At 37.8% G+C, this 18,863-nt stretch overlaps 1 protein-coding gene across 3 annotated transcripts; it reads right to left on the minus strand.

The window, feature by feature from the left end:
- Positions 1-417: 417 nt before the first annotated feature.
- LOC21409013 lies at positions 418-18,364 on the minus strand. Of its 3 annotated transcripts, none has more exons than XM_024164733.1 (18): positions 17,997-18,364; positions 16,524-16,603; positions 15,203-15,253; positions 14,321-14,833; positions 13,917-14,174; positions 9,776-9,841; positions 7,796-7,975; positions 7,333-7,384; positions 6,953-7,234; positions 5,991-6,101; positions 5,430-5,618; positions 4,706-4,981; positions 3,553-4,173; positions 2,817-3,316; positions 2,662-2,722; positions 2,507-2,575; positions 1,165-1,881; positions 418-874 (listed from the first exon to the last, which is right to left on the minus strand). In XM_024164733.1, exons 1-17 carry the CDS (start codon positions 18,225-18,227, stop codon positions 1,795-1,797), a joined length of 3,627 nt encoding a protein of 1,208 aa, XP_024020501.1. In that variant the 5' UTR covers positions 18,228-18,364; the 3' UTR covers positions 418-874; positions 1,165-1,794. The 3 variants fall into 3 exon arrangements, with proteins under 3 accessions (XP_024020501.1, XP_024020500.1, XP_024020502.1); XM_024164732.1 differs by having other exon boundaries at positions 418-880; XM_024164734.1 differs by lacking the exon at positions 7,796-7,975 and having other exon boundaries at positions 418-880.
- Positions 18,365-18,863: the final 499 nt, after the last annotated feature.

The raw sequence follows: 18,863 nt of genomic DNA on the forward strand, positions 1-18,863 counted from the left end.
ACCGAGCGACTGTCTTCAGTGGTCACGTGTAATTTTTCTAAATGGGAAATTCAAGACCAGTTTTGTTGCATATAATCAAATTAAAATCATTGATTCTATTTTTTTCCTTAAAAAGTTTAAAATATTTTAAACGTTAAAATTAAAAATCATAATTTGAGTATATTTTTTACAGGGCCTAAGGTTTTACAATAAGCTGTCTCCCCATTTGCCTTTGTTGGTTTAGTCATGATAGACTTGCTATTATGCACAAGATTTTTTGATGTTTAGTGATGCTCAAATAAGCCGGGTTAAATGTGTCGAAATCTAAGCCTCATTGCATATCAAATCACTGAGTGAGATTTCAAGGAATCATAGGAAATTTCAAAAAAAAAAATTCAAAAAAATGAACATTCGACTCATCTCATACCAGAAAAAATTTCTCAACAGCCACACGGGAAGCAATTTTCTCAGCAGGCATTTTACAACAATCGCAATTTGTTGGATCTAATCATCAAGAGGGGAAAAAGGAAAGCCAAAAAAATGAAATCACATATTTACAATGTCAAAACTATGAAAAATTAGGGAGAAAAGGGACAACTGTCAAGATGCCCCTAAAAATTGACATCTCGTGATTGCCTCTAAAAATGGCACCTAAAAAGTTGTAATCCAATCTATTGTCTACCACCATTGAGCCAAAAAACGTACAAGACCATGAAATTTTGTTCCCACTGATGCCAAGATGATGAACCACTGCAGGAAGGGGGGAAAAAAAAAAACAGAGCTTCTAGTTATCCAACTACGTCTTCACAAAAGCAATCTCAGTGCTCTGATTCTGTACAACGAACGGATGTTCTGAAAGTCTCCCATGAAATCTATATGAAAATGAAATTCCGAACTGCTCCTACATGAAAAAGAAGAAGTACCATTGATAATCAAGAAAATCAACTTAGGAAATGGATAAGGTAGATTATGGCTCTATAGGATGTGCAACAAGGATTCCAGACTATTGTCGGAAAGTTGAAATAATAAAATTGAGACGGGTTAATTTGCAAGTGAAAATGAAGATAATAGCAATGGAGTACGTCTTTGCACGGTTATCAACAAGTGGAGATGATAGATATGAAGAATTGTTACCAAGAAGTGCAGATGACAAGTTGTTACCATCAGAAGATAGAGTGCGGGTACCTGAAGATGTATCGAAGCTCTTAAGGTGCATCATCCAGGTCTAGGTTGAAAGCAAGACAAATCAACAAATCAAGTACCCTTTTCCTGGACAACTAGTTTGCTCCAACTTTCCATTACAAGCCTCATAATAAACCTTCTGAATATAAAACTAAATAGAATTTACACAACAAAGGAACCCCGCTACAAATTGTTACATTTCTGTACAAACTAGAGATGGAAACTCGGAACCAGACGTTAATGCTGTCACCATTTTTCAGAGATCTCTATGCAGAAACCAGTGGCAAACTTGTGTCGCAGTAATATAGTAATCTGAATAGATTTCCAGCATTATCCTATGGCTGAATCGACCACATGCAAATGTTGTCTACTCTTTTTCCTATTATTTTTCTGTCAGCACCACATCTTTTTCGGTTTAAAATCGGGATTCTAGAAAGAATAAAGTACTTTCGCAGACCAGGTTAGCACTTTGTGCATGGCCAGAAATCATGCATATCTCAGATGTATATATTTCAATCTTGAAGAAATAATGTACGTCACTCAAGACAGCACCAGTAGCTGCAACATGAAGCCACTCAGCCATGTGGCGTCTCCAAACAAAGAAAAACAATATCCGAAAATTGAACCACCAGACTATAGCCCAGTTCCTAGATCATTTGCCAGCTGAAGTATGCCACGCATCTGAAGGTATGGATTTTCCAACAGCTTTTCATTGTTACTCTATTTAAAAAAAAAAAAAAAAAAAAAAAAAAAAACGGGAGAGCTTGCAGGTTAATTCAGAAAGCAGAGCCTTTGCAAAAGTTGAAAAAGAAAAATAGAAAAGAAATGGCTTATAAGAACCTATACGTACAAAAAAAAAAAAAAAAAAAAAAAAAAAATCTGTTAGGTTTACAAAACGGCAATGGCAGGTTTGCAGTGTCTAAAATATTGACGTCTATATTTGACAACTCTATTTTGATGAACTTGCAGTTATTTAATAATGTCTATCGTGTGCGAAAGTTTAATAAACAATCTACCATCACCGAAATCTTATACTTAATATTATGATGGGCCTCCAAAGCCTTTGTTGCGTTTTACTTGTGCAAGGAGGAGGCCCAAGATGAGGCATGCTTATCTGGAGGAGTGATGACATGGATGGTGGGGCTGGAAAGGGAGCTGCTGACATGGATGATGATGGAGGAGGGAGAGTAATATTCATTTAGTATTATTTCACAATTCCACAATCAGTAATATTCATCTTGATCGATCAATTTACTCTAGAAATTTCTATGCTGTGATTACTTTGATTTTACTGGTTTTATCGTACTACTGGATTTTTCCAGCCCTATTTGCTGACAAGTCGTACCTGCTGAGCTCGGACAACAAGATTCTGAAGCATGTGTTGGTATTTTTCTGGTTTTTCTGTCATCATTCGCTGCAAGACACGAAACTTAAAAAATTTAGCAAACATGAAGTTAAATCACATAGCAAATATTTAATTGAAAAAGAAAGCATCCTTGCCTTTAGAAGAAAAGCTGAAGAATAATATGCGACCCTTGAATCTGTATCATCCAAAAGTTCCCTGCCACAAATAATAAGCAAAGAAATCTTTGATAAACCAAAGCACAAAATAAAAGAAAATTTTGTTCACTAGGAGCAATGGAGGAAGATATCACCTAAAAAATTCTTCCCCGCCAACTTCTTGGAAAGCAGCAGAATCTGCCGTGCATTTACCAATTAGAAGTAACAAAAGCGATGACCGAATATCTGATGTTGCACCAGGCAGGTTCCCTCTTCCTTTGCTTCCAACAGCAACACCCAATGAAATATTATCTGTGGCTGCACCAGCAAGTTGAATTAATGGCCAATAGAACAAGGCAGCAGGTACACGGGCAACTAACTGCATGGGAATAACAGCCTGCCCCTGGAGAAGCAGTGCTGCCAATGATGCTGTCTCATAATCAAGAAGATTGTAATTATTGTGGCTCAATCTGCCATCAGCATCTTTACTAACATCAGGAGAATTCTCCAGTTGAGATCCACACCCGTTAACATTAAATTTTTTATTTTCATCCATGCTACTAATAGCTCTACTGTGGCTGATATCATCTCCAAATGAAATTGCAGTAACTGGAGGAACTCTCAAACACAACTGAGAGAATAGTATGTCACACATCTGTTTATAAGTAGTAAAGAGGTGAAAGAAAGTTAGCGCATAAAGACATAAAAGATGCTCAACGAAAATTCCATGAGAGAATCGCTGACTACAAGCTTTGAGGATAAGCTAGAAAAGAGCAAACCCTGCTTTATAATATTTTATTTAATTAATCAATTATTATTTTTGCTTCTTTCTGTTATCAATTATCATAAACTGTATGAAAACTGGAGCATTCATAAGGTCTGAGAAATTACCTTCAAAATATTGATGCGGTCTGTCTCGTTAATCTGAAACACAAGGGTTAAGGCACTACTCATGACATCTATCACTATATTAGCTTTCTCAAGACGGCTATCTTTGTCTGCACACATGGCATCACTACTGTTTGAGCGCTGCATTTCATTCTCATCTAGCAAAAACTTGCACCTCATGAGGAGCCTTTCTAGAACAAACAAAAACCCCCATCTGATGAAGTTGTGCTTTGATTTCAGAAGGCCACACATCAGCCAAATAGATAGAGGGACATCCAACACAACGGATGAATCATGAACACCAGCATCAGCAATTTTCTGTTGCAGAGTTTTTATATTTGACCATATTGCACTCCTGTCCTCACTGATTTCTGCAATAAGCAGGTCCCCTAACCAGGCATACCCATTCTGCCGGTATGCAATTCTATCCGAATGAAGCAGGGAATGTAAAGTGGCCCATGATAGTTTTGCATTCATGTCAGTACCATTTCTCAGTGCTCCCCCTTCAATGCTTTCAAGAAACTTGTGAGATTTCGTTATCTGCAGCATATGGGAGAACTCTCTGTCCAAATGAGTAAACGAACTTATTATCTCATCAAATTTCTCTGTTACAGTCTCCAACAGCTGCAAATTCAAAACAAACTTCAGATGGCATCAATTTTGACAAAATTTCAAATTTAATAGAGTTTCAAAAATGAAAAGAGTAGGTGACGTCCATGAAGAAGGTGAATAACATCATCCACCAAAATGTGACACTAAACATCAGAAAACAATAATATTCAAGAGCACAAACAAAAATACAACGAAAGAATGGCGTATGGAAATATCTAAACATCATCGTTAGCCAAATCTATCTCCCTTGGTCCAACAATTGCTTTAGTATCAATTATTGAGCTTGAGGATGAATGGTGAATGAGTGGGAAGAAACGAGATTCTTTTAGGAAAAATAAAGTGATTATTTGCATTATTATTAGGCACACAAATCACATGGTCCATAGAACTCTTATTAGGGCTAAACAAGACGATCCACTCAAATAATCACATTAAACTAACACAGACTCAACCAACTAAATCATCGCCCAATTGTTCTTGCTAACATTACTCTGATCACTAATCACATCCAAACACATGCATTAACACATAGAGACATCATTACCATATTTAGTCGATCACTATTGGGATATCTGGATAATGCAGCAGAAATTGACCTCCTCAAAATTTCTCCAATACCTTCAACCCCAAGCTTTACAGAAATATAAAACGCTTCAGGGGCATCTGCAAGAGCAAGCAGGGCAGCAAGAGGCTGGATTTCATCTTCACTATACTCTGTGACCACTGTAGCTATGCATGTTTCATTTACTTGATGCAAAACATAGTCAAAAAGGACCAAATACAGACTTCTCCTTTCATCCCTCGAGTTTGCAAGTGTATACTGCATCGCCAAAAAATCACATTGAAGTTAGATCAACTTCAGCAGTGAAACAAATTACCGATTTTTGTAAACTTTAACCCTCCAGAATGAATGCTATACACAAGCATCTTTGTAAACTTTAACCCTCCAGAATGAATGCTATACACAAGCATCGATTGGAAAGATTTTTTTTTTCTTTTTTTGTTTCCTGTAAAATTGGTTAAAAGATTTGTCAAATTATTGAATATATTTCTTTAAGTTTCTAATTCTTGTAAGAAATTGTCTAGACATTCATATTATTGAAGTTTCTTTCAGGACCCACGAAGGAAATGGAGCACACATGACAAAATCATTGTGAGATAATAATTGCACGTACAGTGCCCTCATTGTTGAGGGCCTTGCTAATTTATTTAATCATCAAGCTTATCCTACCAACTGATTACAACTTCATAACACATAATTAGCATACCTCAAGAAAAATAAACTCGATTCCACCAATCAGATCAATCTGTTCCACAAGAAACACTGGAGAACTTGCGCCCATCGAAGGTCCTTCAGGGACTTGATAAAACATGTTTGCTAACATGGAGATAAGTTTGCAATGAACTACTTCTGCCCAAGAATTCTTCCTGCTAATTTCTAGAAGTGCCTTAACAACCTGAGAATGTGAAATGAAATTAGATCAAACATAAGACTCGCCAACATGCAGCACAGTAATTATGAATAGAAGAATACAGAAAGGAGGACAGGAAATAGACGCGCAGGTCATAACTTTGCTCACGGGCATCCCTCTATCACCAATTTTATTCTCAACGTTCCTTCTCTAGAACTCTCATCTTCTTACTCTTCATATTTTTCATTGTTCTTTTAACAGATATAGTTTCCTTCTCTCTAACAGATACACACACATATATATACATGGAAAATGCATAAAAAATAAAGAACTGCAAGCGAAAAAACACGTACTCATAAATTCTTGGATTGGACCACTGGGATATAAAAAAACGTAGGAAATACAAAAATAACTCACCCTTATGTCAAGACCGTTTAACCTGTTTCTCCAGATTTTTCCTCTGTCACAAACAAAATACAGCAGACAGCTTAATGCAGAAGCCCAAACAGATTCTTCCTTCTCTTCTATCTGTATAGGTATATCAAAGAGAATATATGGTTCAAGAACAGTGAGAAGAATTAACGTCATAAAAACTAGAAATATATTATAGTTGGTGATAGGCCTCCAATTCATATAATATATGTGAGGCGCGGGAAGAGGGCAGGGTAGGATGGTCTTTACGGGTTGTGAAAGTTTGTCATGCAGTTAACTTGTCTCGGTTGCAGCACGGAATTAATTTTGAGTTTGTTAGCCTATGTTAGTAAATAAAATGAGGCCGAGAGAATTAAGGAGATTAGGGAAATTTCTGGTATTCAGTAGAGCATTAGCTCAGGGGAGAGAAGGCAGGACTCTCGAATTTTCTGCCTCTATCTGTACTTGTTTTCTAGTAATTCAATACAAATTTCCCTCTCTTGGTCGCTTAAACCGGAGAGTTTTCATATCAATTCTTATCAAAAGATGATTTCCTTTATTTATTTACTTACTTATTTACTTATTCATTTACTTATTTATTTATTTTACTTAGAGCACCATTGTCCCAGGGCTGTAAGTTTTTCCAGCAATCTATATCTTGCATACTCTTAGCTTATGTTTCAATTTTCCTGCCCTGGTTTTGTTACATCCCTTTAATTTTCTCAGTACACTCTTACTCTGTAAACCAAGTCATCTCCATCCATCCAATAAGTAACTACCAAAAAAAAAAAAAAAACAGAACAAAACAACTCACTTTTTATCAACTTCAAACAAGAGAACTGCATAAATGAATAATAATAAGAACTTGTAAATTAGCTGCTAAAACTCTCTTTTTAGGAAGGGATCAAAAACAATGAGGCTATATGTGATACTAGAGCTGCCCAAGGAGAAATGAAACCAAATTATACCTGAACAAGAAGCAGCAGTATCTCATACAAAATGTTCAAAATCCATGACTCAAAATTGTAAATAGCTGCGGAAGTCCCCATCTTAACAGTATCTGTTTTCATGTTTCCTTGAGGTGCAAGTTTAGCTTCACTATCAAAGTATGATTCTTGAGAATATTCTTCCTCGACTGTAGAAACATTATCACTTATAATTGGCTCTAGTAATTGAGCATGAACACCTAGGTTCAAAATTAAATCAAATGCACGAGCTCTACAAGCTGTTTTTGGAGAACTGAGCATTTCCTGAAATAATTTCAAATACACTTAATAAATGATATCAGAACAAGCATAAAAGAAGTGAAACAAAAAAACTCTATATTCATGTATAAGTGAAGCATCACCTCAAGCATAGACAAAGTGAGAGGAGCAGCGGTCGCAGAATCCGAAACATACCTACAAAAGCATATTTCCATTGGCTTTATCCCAACTGATAGAAGCCCAAAGACAAGATAAACGGGCAGATTATAGGAGAATCGAAGTTGCACTTATGAACCCATGCAAACATTTACATATTGTAAAAATGATAACGTAATGTACTGCAGAAGATAGCTGCCTGTGTCCAAGGCAACAAGCAAATCCAACCCAAGTACTTAAACCTGTCTATAGATATCCATACTCTAATACATAAACACCAATATGACCCATGTAACACAAAGAAATATAAGTACTTGCAAACATACTTACATACTGCATGCATGTATGTGTATGCGAGTAATAGGAAGAAAAATAGGATGAAGTTAAATGTGACGCAGTATCGCACTACAATATAAGGAAATTATACCATCCAAATGCATGAAAACATACATGTCAATAATAAGTTTAACAAGAACGCTCACGGCGACATCCATTGATGGCTTTCCACCGTGACTATTTAACCTAGATGATATTGTCATGGCGTTAGCATTTGGTGTAGATGTCTCAGAGCAAACTGCAGCAATAACCTCGCATACCTCAGCAGGATTCAGTCGCAAAGGTTGTTGTTCACTGATCAAACAAAACCACAAGGTCAGAGAATAATTGTAGCAGTGATGAAGACAACTAAAGATCTTCCTACAGAGAGAGAGCAGAATTCCTTTAGAGCTTGTTTGATAGAAGGAAAACATGGAAGGATGGAGATGGGAGGGGATTAGTGGAAGGATTTTGGGACCCATGGTTGTTTGGTAGGAGAAAGAAGAGGGAATTAATCGGTTGAGGGATTTCAAATCCTTCAAAGACGCCAGATTTTCATCTTTCCCAATACGGAGGGATTAGAAGAGAGAATCCATACCAAACATGATATAAGAAAAGCCCTTCCCTTCCTCTCCATTTTCCTCACCTCGATCATATACCATTCTTCCTTCCTATTTTCTTTCCCCCCTACCAACACAACCTTACTGTTAAGGTGCAGGTAAGAATCACGGTGTCTTTTGATAACAAATTAAGACTATCCTCTATGATTAACTTGTCAAAGATTTTATTAGAAAACCTGTGTTCCCTTTAAATTTAAAGTGCCTGGTTGTGTTATTGGAAGAAATATACAAGTGACCTGGTTCAACGGAAACATCCTTATATGCTCCTCTCGCCGTTTTTGGTGCGTTTTATGCAAGGAGAAAGGGGAGGATGCTGATCTTTTTTTTCTGCACTGCCAGATTGTGTGGGGTGTCTGGACTCGTCTATTTAATGCTGCCGATTTTCACTGGGTATGTCCGAAGAGTTGGACTTCATTATTGGAAGAGGATCTCAGAGTCTTTGGAAATGGCAAGAAAGGGAAGATCATGTGGAAAACAATGGTGTTGACAATCCTTTGGGTGGTGTGGATGGAGAGATACCAAAGAATTTTTGAGGATAAAGAAACGGGCCATATAGAACTTTTTGATAAGGCCCAATTTTTGGCGTCGCTTTGGGCGTCCACAGACAAAGAATTTAAGCACTTTCCTTAATTTTTAATTTTGTTAAGTTGGAGGGATGTATTTAGCCATTGAGAGAGAGTTTTGTTGTTTCATAGTGTGGAAAGTTGTTATGGCTTTTTATGTTTTTTATGTTTTTTGTTTTCTTTCTTTTAGAGTATCCCTCATCCTCTTCTCCTTGTATTGAATCTATTTTCATTCAATAAAGGTTTCTGTTTATTGTCAAAACTAAATTATTGGAAAACAAAAAACCCTTGTCAAAGAATTAATCAATGAGAAGGATGCTTAATTCAAACCCCAAATTTGGATTTAAGCTAAAGGTCAAGAGGCCACAACAAAGCAAAAGGGCGATTGGTAAAGAGCCACTAGATATGATGTTGATAACTAACTACAATAGCTTAACTTGGAAATTAAGTTGGATAAATTTGCCAATAGCTTCCGACTGAATTTAAACTTAAACATAGTACTAGTACTAGAATGTTATTACTTAAAACATACAAATACTCAGTACTCACCGATCCAAAAGATCAAATGACTGTGAATGGTAATATCAGGGGAACAAATTGAAAACATAACTAAGGAAACTCACTAAGCTCATTATAGAAATAAAAATTAGAGGAAAATAGCCCCCTTTCTTTAACAATACAGTAGCCCATTAAGTTCAAAAAGAATTGAAAATGTTCACCACGCCCATTACTTTTAAGAAAAACTGTATGAGTTAGTACAAATTTACAATAATGATATATCTCAGTTGGTTAAGTGTGCCAAAATTTAAATAGAAGACATGAATGTCCAGTGGCATCATTTAGTACTATCTCCGGTAAATAAAAAGGCAGAGAGAAGACAATATAGTATTTCAAGAGAATGTTAGGATCGTACTGAATTCCCCATTAGTTACCTGTAGTGACGATACTGGAAGAGTGGTCTAGCTCGAGGACGGAATGTGCTCGCAGGAGAATCCTCCCTGAAATTTCAGATTTTTTTCTTATTTAAATAGGAAAAAACACCTTTATTGATGAAAATCAATTACAGGTATAGAGGAGCAAGACGGAAAGAACAATAACAGCTAAAACATCCAAGAACAATTAAACAAACAGATCAGTTTCCTATAACATTGGAAGCCCTTGAAAGCTTTATCAGATAAATCCCATAGAGGCTGTAAATTTAGCTTTCTCAAAGAAGTCTGTTAGGAACCTGATAAATCACAGCCAAACATCCCCAAAACACACTCAAACGACCAGGAATTAGTCAAACTAATGGATGAAATCAGGGCATTTTCATTAATCAGCACCAATTACACACTACTAACAGGAGGAAATTAAAGGGATAGATAAGAGAATTCGAGTACTCCGGGGACTCCTAAGCCACTAACACAGACAACACATCAGAAAACATGAAAAAGCATGAAAGAAACCCTAGCCAGCCCCCCTAACTACAAAACCCCCACTATTCAAACATTCCCACGCCACATCAGCACCTTAGCCACTTTCACTAATAGCACTTTGGCCCCTAATTCTTCGTTTCCTGCCCTTTCTTCCTCTTCTCGCATAAACTTGCTTAAGTAAGGGCCTAACAACAGTACCCGCACCCCTCCCCCCCCCCCCCCCAAGACCACCCCCGCCCCCCCCCCCCCCCCCCCCCCCTTCTTCAAAATCAACCTTGTCCCCAAGGTTGAAGTCGGGAAATTGTTATCGAATCATCTCAAGCGGCTCCCAAGTAGCCTCCCATTCCGGCAAGCCCTCCTATTGGATGAGGTCTAAGTCATGAGGGCTGCCCACGCGAGATGGTTGAGCTCGCGGGACGAACCAAGAGCTCAAGCTCTTCCACAAGCTGCGGCGGAAGGGGCTGGACGACCGGAGTGCCAGAACGAAAAGCCTTAAGCTGCAAAATGTGGAACACCAGATGATTTCGGGCCTCCTCTGGAAGTTTGAATAGGTAAGCAACGATGCCAGTCCTCTCTTCAATCACAAAAGGTCCGTAATAACGCGGGCCTAGCTTCTCATTAAGCTTCTTGGCTAACGACTTCGATTGTTAAGGGCGGAGTTTAAGAAGAACTAAGTCTCCAACAATGCAACTCACGTCCGTCGTTGGTCAACAAACTTCTTCATTCGTTGTTGTGCCTTCTCCAATTGCTCCTTGAGTTCATCCAACATATTGTTCCGGAGTTGCAATTGCTTGGTGACCTCCTCAATAGATGGAGTATCTTGGAAGCGGTAGATACCGGTGGGTCTCGACCATAGACAACCAGGAAAGGAGTTGGCTTGGTGTAGGCATTAAAGGTGGTATTGAACCAATACTCAGCCCATGGGAGGAACTTAGACCACAACTTTGGTTTGGCACTCACAAAGCATCGCAAATAGGTTTCTAAGCAAAGATTAACCACCTTCGGGATGATAAGCGGAGCTAGTATGTAACTTGGTTCCTTGGAGTTTGAAGATCTCCCGCCAAAATGAGCTCATGAAAAGGGGATCTCGATCGTTAACAATTGACCGTAGCAGCCCATGGAGCCAAACAATGTCCCGAACAAATAACTCCGCTACTTGCTTGCGAGAAAGGGTGCGCAAGGGGTCAAAAGTGGGCATACTTGGACAACCGGTCTACCACTACAAGGATGGTGTCGCGGCCCTCAGACTTTGGTAGCCTGCCGATAAAATCCATGGAGATATCTTCCCAAATTTGGTTTGGAATAGGTAGGGCTGCAACAACCCAGCCGGAGATAAGGCCTCACTCTTGGAGCGTTGGCAAACATCGCATTGGGCGACATAGTCCCGAATTGCCTCCTTCATTCCCGGCTAAAACAAGTTGCCAGAAATTTGTTATGTAAGTGCGGAAGCACCACGAATGGCCACCCACCACCGAGTCATGAAACTCATGCAACAGACAAGGAATCCAAGGGGACAATTTAGGCAACACCAGCCTATCTTTATAGAACAACAACCCATCTTTCACACTATAGCAACTGAGCCAACAACTCTGCACACTTCTCATCCCCATGCTGCCCTCACTTAATGTCCGCCAAATCCAACAATTGTAGAATAGAAATGGCCACTAAAGCTGTGGATTGATCCTCCCCGTGCCTAGACAAGGCACCTGCCACCTAGTTAGCGGCTCTTAGCTTGAATTGCACCTCAAAATCATAATCAAGGAGCTTACCCAATGTAGTTGCACTGGCATAAGCATCCGTCGAGCCTTGAGAAACCAAAGGCTTTGTTGGTCTGAGCGAACCACAATGTCACCCCATCAAATAGTGGCGCCAATTTTGAATGGAAAACACTACCGCTATTAACTCCCGCTCATAAACCGACTTCATCCAACTAGTCTCAGCTAATGCCTGCTAAAAAACACAATCGGGCGGCCTTCTTGCATAAGTACAGCCCCAAGCCCAGCCCCCAACACGTCCGTTTCAACCACAAACGTCTTAGTAAAGTCGTGCATGGCGAGTACCGGAAGTGTAGTCCTGGCACAACAGCCCCAAAACACACTCACACGACCAGGAATTAGTCGAGAAAATGGATGAAATCAGGGGATTTTTATTAATCAGCACCAATTACACTACTAACAACAGGAAATTAAAGGGATAGATCGAAGCATTTGAGTACTCCGGGGACTTCTAAACCACTAACACAGACAAAACATAAAAAAAAAAAAAGTGAACAAGCATGAAAGAAACCCTAGCCACTTTCCTACACCCTGATTCAAACATTCCTACACCACATCAGCACCTTAGCCACTTTCACTAATAGCACTTTGGCCCCTAATTCTTCGTTTCATGCCCTTTTTCCCCTTCTCTCATAAACTTGCTTAAGTAGGGCCTAACAAGGTCTGTAATGTCCAACTCCTTTTCCTAAAAAATCCTACTATCCCTTTCCATCGATAAAGTCCACATAGCTGACATCACCAAACATTTCCACAACGATTTAGCCATCTTATTCAGGCCTAGACCCACCAAATCTTCCGTCAACACTGAACTACAATGGGCTGGAACAACCCAGAATAAACCTGCTTCCAACAGTAAGTTTTGCCAAACTGAACCAGCCACCGGGCAATGGGCTGGAACAACAGTAATTTTTTCCAACAGTAATTTTTCTTATTTAAAATAGTACTGAAATTCAAAAACTTTTTAACTTAGCTCAAGTCCATGGTATAAATTAGCATTAATAAGAATGCCTTTTCATGACAAAGCTGCAAGAGAACAGCTAAATAACCATAATGAAAGCAACTGTACTAAAGATTTAAAAGTCCTGGATCAAAATTTGAAATTCTAAGAAGGTGACGAAATATTTCCAAAGAGCATTTATTAATTATTAAAAATATGACTTGTTGTAAGAGGTTACGTGTCCAGTTGTCCTAGTTTGCAGCTATGTTAGATTCTGTTTGTCTTATGGAAAAAGGCATCACCTTTTGGAAATAAATTATATGGAGTTTTCAATAACTTTTCAGCAAAATGAAAACTTCATATCTTGAATTTATTGCCAATCAACATTTATCCATAAAATGATATAACCAGTAGAGGTGCTTTTGTATCTTAAATGATATAAAACTTTATAACTTGAATTTATTGCCAAACATTTAGGGTATGTTTGGTATATGGGTTCTTCATGGGTTCAAACCCATGGTTTTGATTTTGCTACAGTGTGTTTCTCTCACAAAAAATTAACTTTCTAGTCATAATCAAAACCACTGGTTCGAACCCTAATTTGAACCCATATACCAAACGGGCCCTTATATCTTGAATTTGTTTTCATCTTTCTCCAGCCGATCCATGACTTCATGCCATAACAAAGCCTCATAATAGTTTATAGAGTAAAAAAATACTTCCACCTGCATTTTCCAATATTCTCAAGACTGAAGAGAACTAACATCGAAGGTTAACTAAATGACTTTCCCAGCCTCATCTGTCACCGTGTAAATTTGTTATCTTATTTCTTATTTCCTATTTTCCTCATGCTTCTAAACAAATTTGCATTCAAGTGAAGAGATTGAGTAAGGAACAAAGTTCAATAAAATGAGCTGGGGATTATCCGAGGGAGGAAACATACCATATTTGATGAGGGCCTGCTCTGGTACGTTTAGATGCTGTTATTGCTCTTAAGTGGGGACGAGCAGAGGCAGAATCTGTTATTGCTGTTACTGGTGAAGGCTGCAGCAGCTGATCAAGGTAAGGCATATCAGCTGTTCCAAAATATTTCCAAGGATGACCTTTCATTTTAGCATAAATGTCCCCCACCAGCAAAGCTGCTGCACCAACTTCTATGAAGTTTCGTGTTCTCATGTCTTGAGGATTCACAACACGGTCACTGGTCATATCAGGGAAATGTTGGTAATCAAGTTAAGCTTATGGTCAAAAAATGGAAAACATCAAGTTAAGGTTCTAAGAAACAAATTCAACTGTCAAACAAATATCTAGATTCTAGATTGAAAAGATGGAAATCGCCCTGTTTACCTTTCTGTTGGCAAAAACGATGACTGACTTCCCCCAAGCCAGCGCCATTTGAGAACATCGAGTGCAATGTACTCAGAATCATCTGTTCCATCAACCTTTTCAATGTTTGACGAGTTTGAAAGAGATAAACTTGTAACATCTTTGTTCTCTGAATGTTCCACACTGTGTGCAGGGCTTAATTGGGTATTGAAAGATTTGCTTAACAAAGATGACAGTGTTGGAAGTGCCTGTCTTGAAGCAGACGGGGCTCCAGCAAAAGCGGCTGGTTGAAAAAGCCGCTTTGGAATATGTTGAGACACGAGAGAACGCACATAATTTAATGATTTTACAAGTGCCCCAGACGTAAAACTGGAAACAGGCAATGGAGAAGCATTTGTAGATGCTGTTGATGCACCAGATTGTTGAATTGACGAGCGTGGAGGCAATCGCCGGGTTGGAGTAGTGTCACACTCGGCAATTATGTTCACACAAAACCGATCTATGTGCAGTAATGTCTCCTCACTGGGTTTGTATCTGCAAAAAGGTAACATGCATAGAAAGAAAAAAAATAATCAAAATTCTAAGAGAAATATTAACGCAAAAGATCTCTTAATATAATCTTTGTGAAGACAAGATATGTATCCTCCATTTAACGTGGCAAACAGGAAATTTCAGGTTCCTTTATAATCAACAATAAACTAATCTGATTTAGCTACTGGTTCAATTTAAGTTCTTTTTTAGCTCGGTAAGGTGTTCTCACTTCCTGATTAAAATCAACAAGATGGAACCATGATTCATACGCATGCATTCATAGAATGTCACACTTGCACAAATATATGTAGGCATGCAACATAGATCTGGTCGTTCATACCATTGAAATTCAACAAACATAAAACAACATACCGTAGGAGGTAGCGTTTCAGAAGTGCCACACATCTTGCAACAACTGCAGGACTGATGAAAAATAAAGCAGCATTAGGGGCGAGCTCTACAATAAACATCACCCTATGCATGATGCCTGAATTTCAAAGCTAAAAACCTAAACAGAAAAGTATGTAAGAGGGTGTACTTGAGACAATCTCCCTGTCATAAAATGCATTACATATCTATTGATGTTTAAAACTTGCTGGTTCAAATTTCAATAGTTTCTTACTACCTTTGCCTTGAGGAATAATGAATTGCCTTCAGGCATAACATGAACAGTGAAAAGTAAAATCAACTGTAGAAACTAATGCTGAAACATAAAATTTTCAATTGTACATCTGAAATGTACACAGAGTCAATTTTGAAAAAGAAAAAAGTTCAAAAGTTCACTGGTTTCTTAAAAAGGAAGTTCATGAATTGTGTATGGATTTTTCAAGTTTACTAATTAGATACACTTTCTCAAAAAGTTCTTCATATTAATCCAATTACTGACCCTTCAAAAAAAAAAAAAGGAAAGAAAACTCTCACAATATGCTACACATTCAATAATGTTTTAACACCCTAACATTTCCATCATTACTCTATTCCACACACACATCTACGCATTTCCTGCATTTAAAATTAACTACACAATAAATAACTTAGTTCATGCAACACATCTCCGTAGACCAAAAATTTTTCCCCAAAAGAAAATATTGTTACTAATTTTTTGATCCCTTAAAGTAATAAAATATAAGTTCACAGGAAAAACCTTGTTCTACAATTTGTCCCCTCCTAGTTACTTTTCTGCACAATTTTTAATGTTATTGTATTGTAATTTACTTGAACTTTCAAGGAAGACCACCGTCAAGACCTGTTTAGACTTAAAGACCTGCTGAAATGTGGAGGCTCATCTTCACACCACTTTCTATTTCTATATGCGTAAAGTTATGTGAGGAGGCCAACTTCGGACCTCCAACAGTCTAATTTTATTGACCACAATGGATCTCAATTCTATATTTTTACAAACCACATTATCTTTTCCTACAAGTTATGAGTAACTTTTTACTCTTTTTTTTTGGCAGCCTAATTGAAAGTAAAGCGCAAAGCATATGATGCTATACAGCATCTTCACATTGGTCCAGAACCAAAACCCATTTGTATTGGCAAATTTGATCAAGACATTTTCTTTTAATCAAAGACAACAAAAAATGAAAATACCAATAGATGATTATGCATCGTTTCACATAGAAGAAATAAGAAGGAAGCATATGAAAGTTCAACACATGCACAACATTAGCAAAGAATTTATAAATGTTACCTTCGCTCCCTCTCTGCAATTGTATGTTCTAAAATCACATTGTAAGCTAAGTCCATTGTAGAAGGCGCTGCTAAATAGTCCTGTCCGCCACATATATATTTCATTTGTGATATCAAAAGTCAAAACTCATTCATGGAAATGATTACAACAACATTTAAAAGAAGATTTAAAAAAAAAAAAAAAAAGCTTCAACCATTACGGGTTTTCGGTATATGGAAGGGAGCAAAGTATGTTATATTTATTTACATATGAGAATAAGGTTGAATAGATGAAAAGATAATTCATACAATTCCAAGTGTGTTATACAATCAGTAAGTCCAAAATATTTAGGCAGTTATAGAAATAGGGTGCGTAGCCCTCAGTTAGTTCCAAGTAGTGATTAATGGATAAACAAGAAAAGGAATTAAAAATTGCAATGGACACCAATATTTCAAATTCACTCCATGCCAAATTCATGAAAGACAAGAGAAAGACTTAAGTTCTAACTTACAAAAAAATTCACATCTGCCTGGCATGCAATTGGTATACATGACAAGTAAAAAAAGTGCACATAACAACTTACCCTCGATTTTTTTTTCTTTTTTTTTTCTTTTTTTGAAAAGAAAAAGAACATCATTGAAACAAACAGAATACCTCACCCTCGAGATTAAAAGAAACAACAAACCAATGTCGGGGACAATAAATGCTAATAAATGTGTGGTTGTTGGCTTAGCATAACGGTAAATCCATATTCACTTTTGATGTCAAGACTCAAGACTTTAATGTTGAACTCTAGAGTTCAAATCTCAGATCTTCAAATGACTTTGTCACCACTTATATAAACCAAATGCAGGGATTTGAGACCGCAAAAACCACACTTCAGTTCGGCACAACGAACTGAAATAAATTTATAGTGAAATGAGAAAGTAACACACCAAAAGAATGACCTCATTACTCACACAAGCATATACACTAGAAATGTAAAATAATTGCCCCAAAAGAATATATCTCAGCCTTACTTCTTTCTTTTGCAGAGAAAAAAAAAACACTTTACGAGGATCCAAGCACACCTATTGCCTAAATTGCTCATTTAATTCGTTGATTCAAGTTTTTAATTCGAGTTGAGATGTGATTTTATGTGAAAATTTTTTACTTTAGTAAAAAAGTTTTACTAAAGTTAGATGTGATTATTTTCGATAGTTTTTTAACGTAGTAAAACTTGAATGGTGAAACGAGACAAAGCACAAATTAGACAAACGCCCCAATTTTGTTTCATTTCTTTTCACTCGAACCAACAACAGTTCAAATTTCAAACTTCTCAAAAGCACAAGCTAACTAATTGATTTAGACTTCACCAATTGAGAACAAAAAATCATGAACGCCTCAAACTCAATCCAAAACAAAACAGAAACGACCGAGAAAACCGAAAAATCTGACGAAAGATCTAAACGAGCAGGACCAGAACGAAAGAGCGAAAGGAGAAAATTGACGAACCCGTAGAGTCCTGGAAGCCTCGGAGAGGAGGACAGTGGAGGAAGCGGCGGCGCCACCGTGGTGAGAGCTCGCCGCCGAGGACGAGAGGCAATCGGCGACGGCTCGGCGCAGCGGCTCGGGCGGCTTCTTGTGGGACGAAGATCTCAGCCGCGAGACGCCGCCGACTCCGCCCAGCTGGAACCTCGAGCTGGCGCCGGTGCCGGGGCTACACGGACTGAAGCTCGAAGACATGGCGGTTATGGCGGTTCTCCGACGAATCTCCTCTTCGTTGCGGCGAAGTTCCTTGCGCGGTGACTCTCGAGTCTTGTCAGTGCCGCACTACATTTGAGCAAAACAGAGAAGAGAAAAACAAAAGAAAATAACTGTTTGATGGAGAAGAAAACAAAAATAAAAGAGAGCGATAAATTTTGTTTTGTTAAGAGGGTGATGTAGAACTAGGAAGGAAGGGGAAGGAAAGATTTTATTTTCTTAGCTTAAATTTTCGCAAGTGTGCTGTTGTGTGTGCGCGCGCGTGTGTGTGTCTATAATCAATAATGTAGATTGTGGTATTAGCTGTACGTATAGGCGTTGTTTTACGAGGTTTATTAGCTGGCATGCGCTAGAATTTTGTCACTTTAATGAAATGGGCCTTCTGCCACAAGCCCTTCTACTCTTTTGGGCTACTATAGTACTAGTTCGATTTTCACTTAAGGTTGTTCTTTTGTATTTTTTAATTACGATGATTTGAGTGATGATATTAAGTTGAGTTTGAATTATAATTTAAATTAAAATTATAATTTAAGTTTGTGTTTAGATGTGCACATTTAAATTGAGAATTTTTTTAAGTTTCTGTTTGGGTAGGTCAAAACTCAAATTTATATTTAGATA

Source organism: Morus notabilis, unplaced genomic scaffold (genome assembly GCF_000414095.1).
Source record: "Morus notabilis unplaced genomic scaffold, ASM41409v2 Scaffold42, whole genome shotgun sequence".
NCBI classification, from domain to species: Eukaryota; Viridiplantae; Streptophyta; class Magnoliopsida; order Rosales; family Moraceae; genus Morus; species Morus notabilis.

What these genes read in the sequence shown, in the direction of transcription:
- LOC21409013 (XM_024164733.1), bottom strand. Translation starts at nt 18,227, where the DNA reads ATGTCTTCGAGCTTCAGTCCGTGTAGCCCCGGCACCGGCGCCAGCTCG. An exon ending in TCGTTTTTGCCAACAGAAAG is followed by an intron (nt 14,175 to 14,320) that starts GTAAACAGGGCG and finishes TGATATGACCAG; the next exon opens with TGACCGTGTTGTGAATCCTC. An exon ending in TTCCAGTATCGTCACTACAG is followed by an intron (nt 7,976 to 9,775) that starts GTAACTAATGGG and finishes TTGTTTGATCAG; the next exon opens with TGAACAACAACCTTTGCGAC.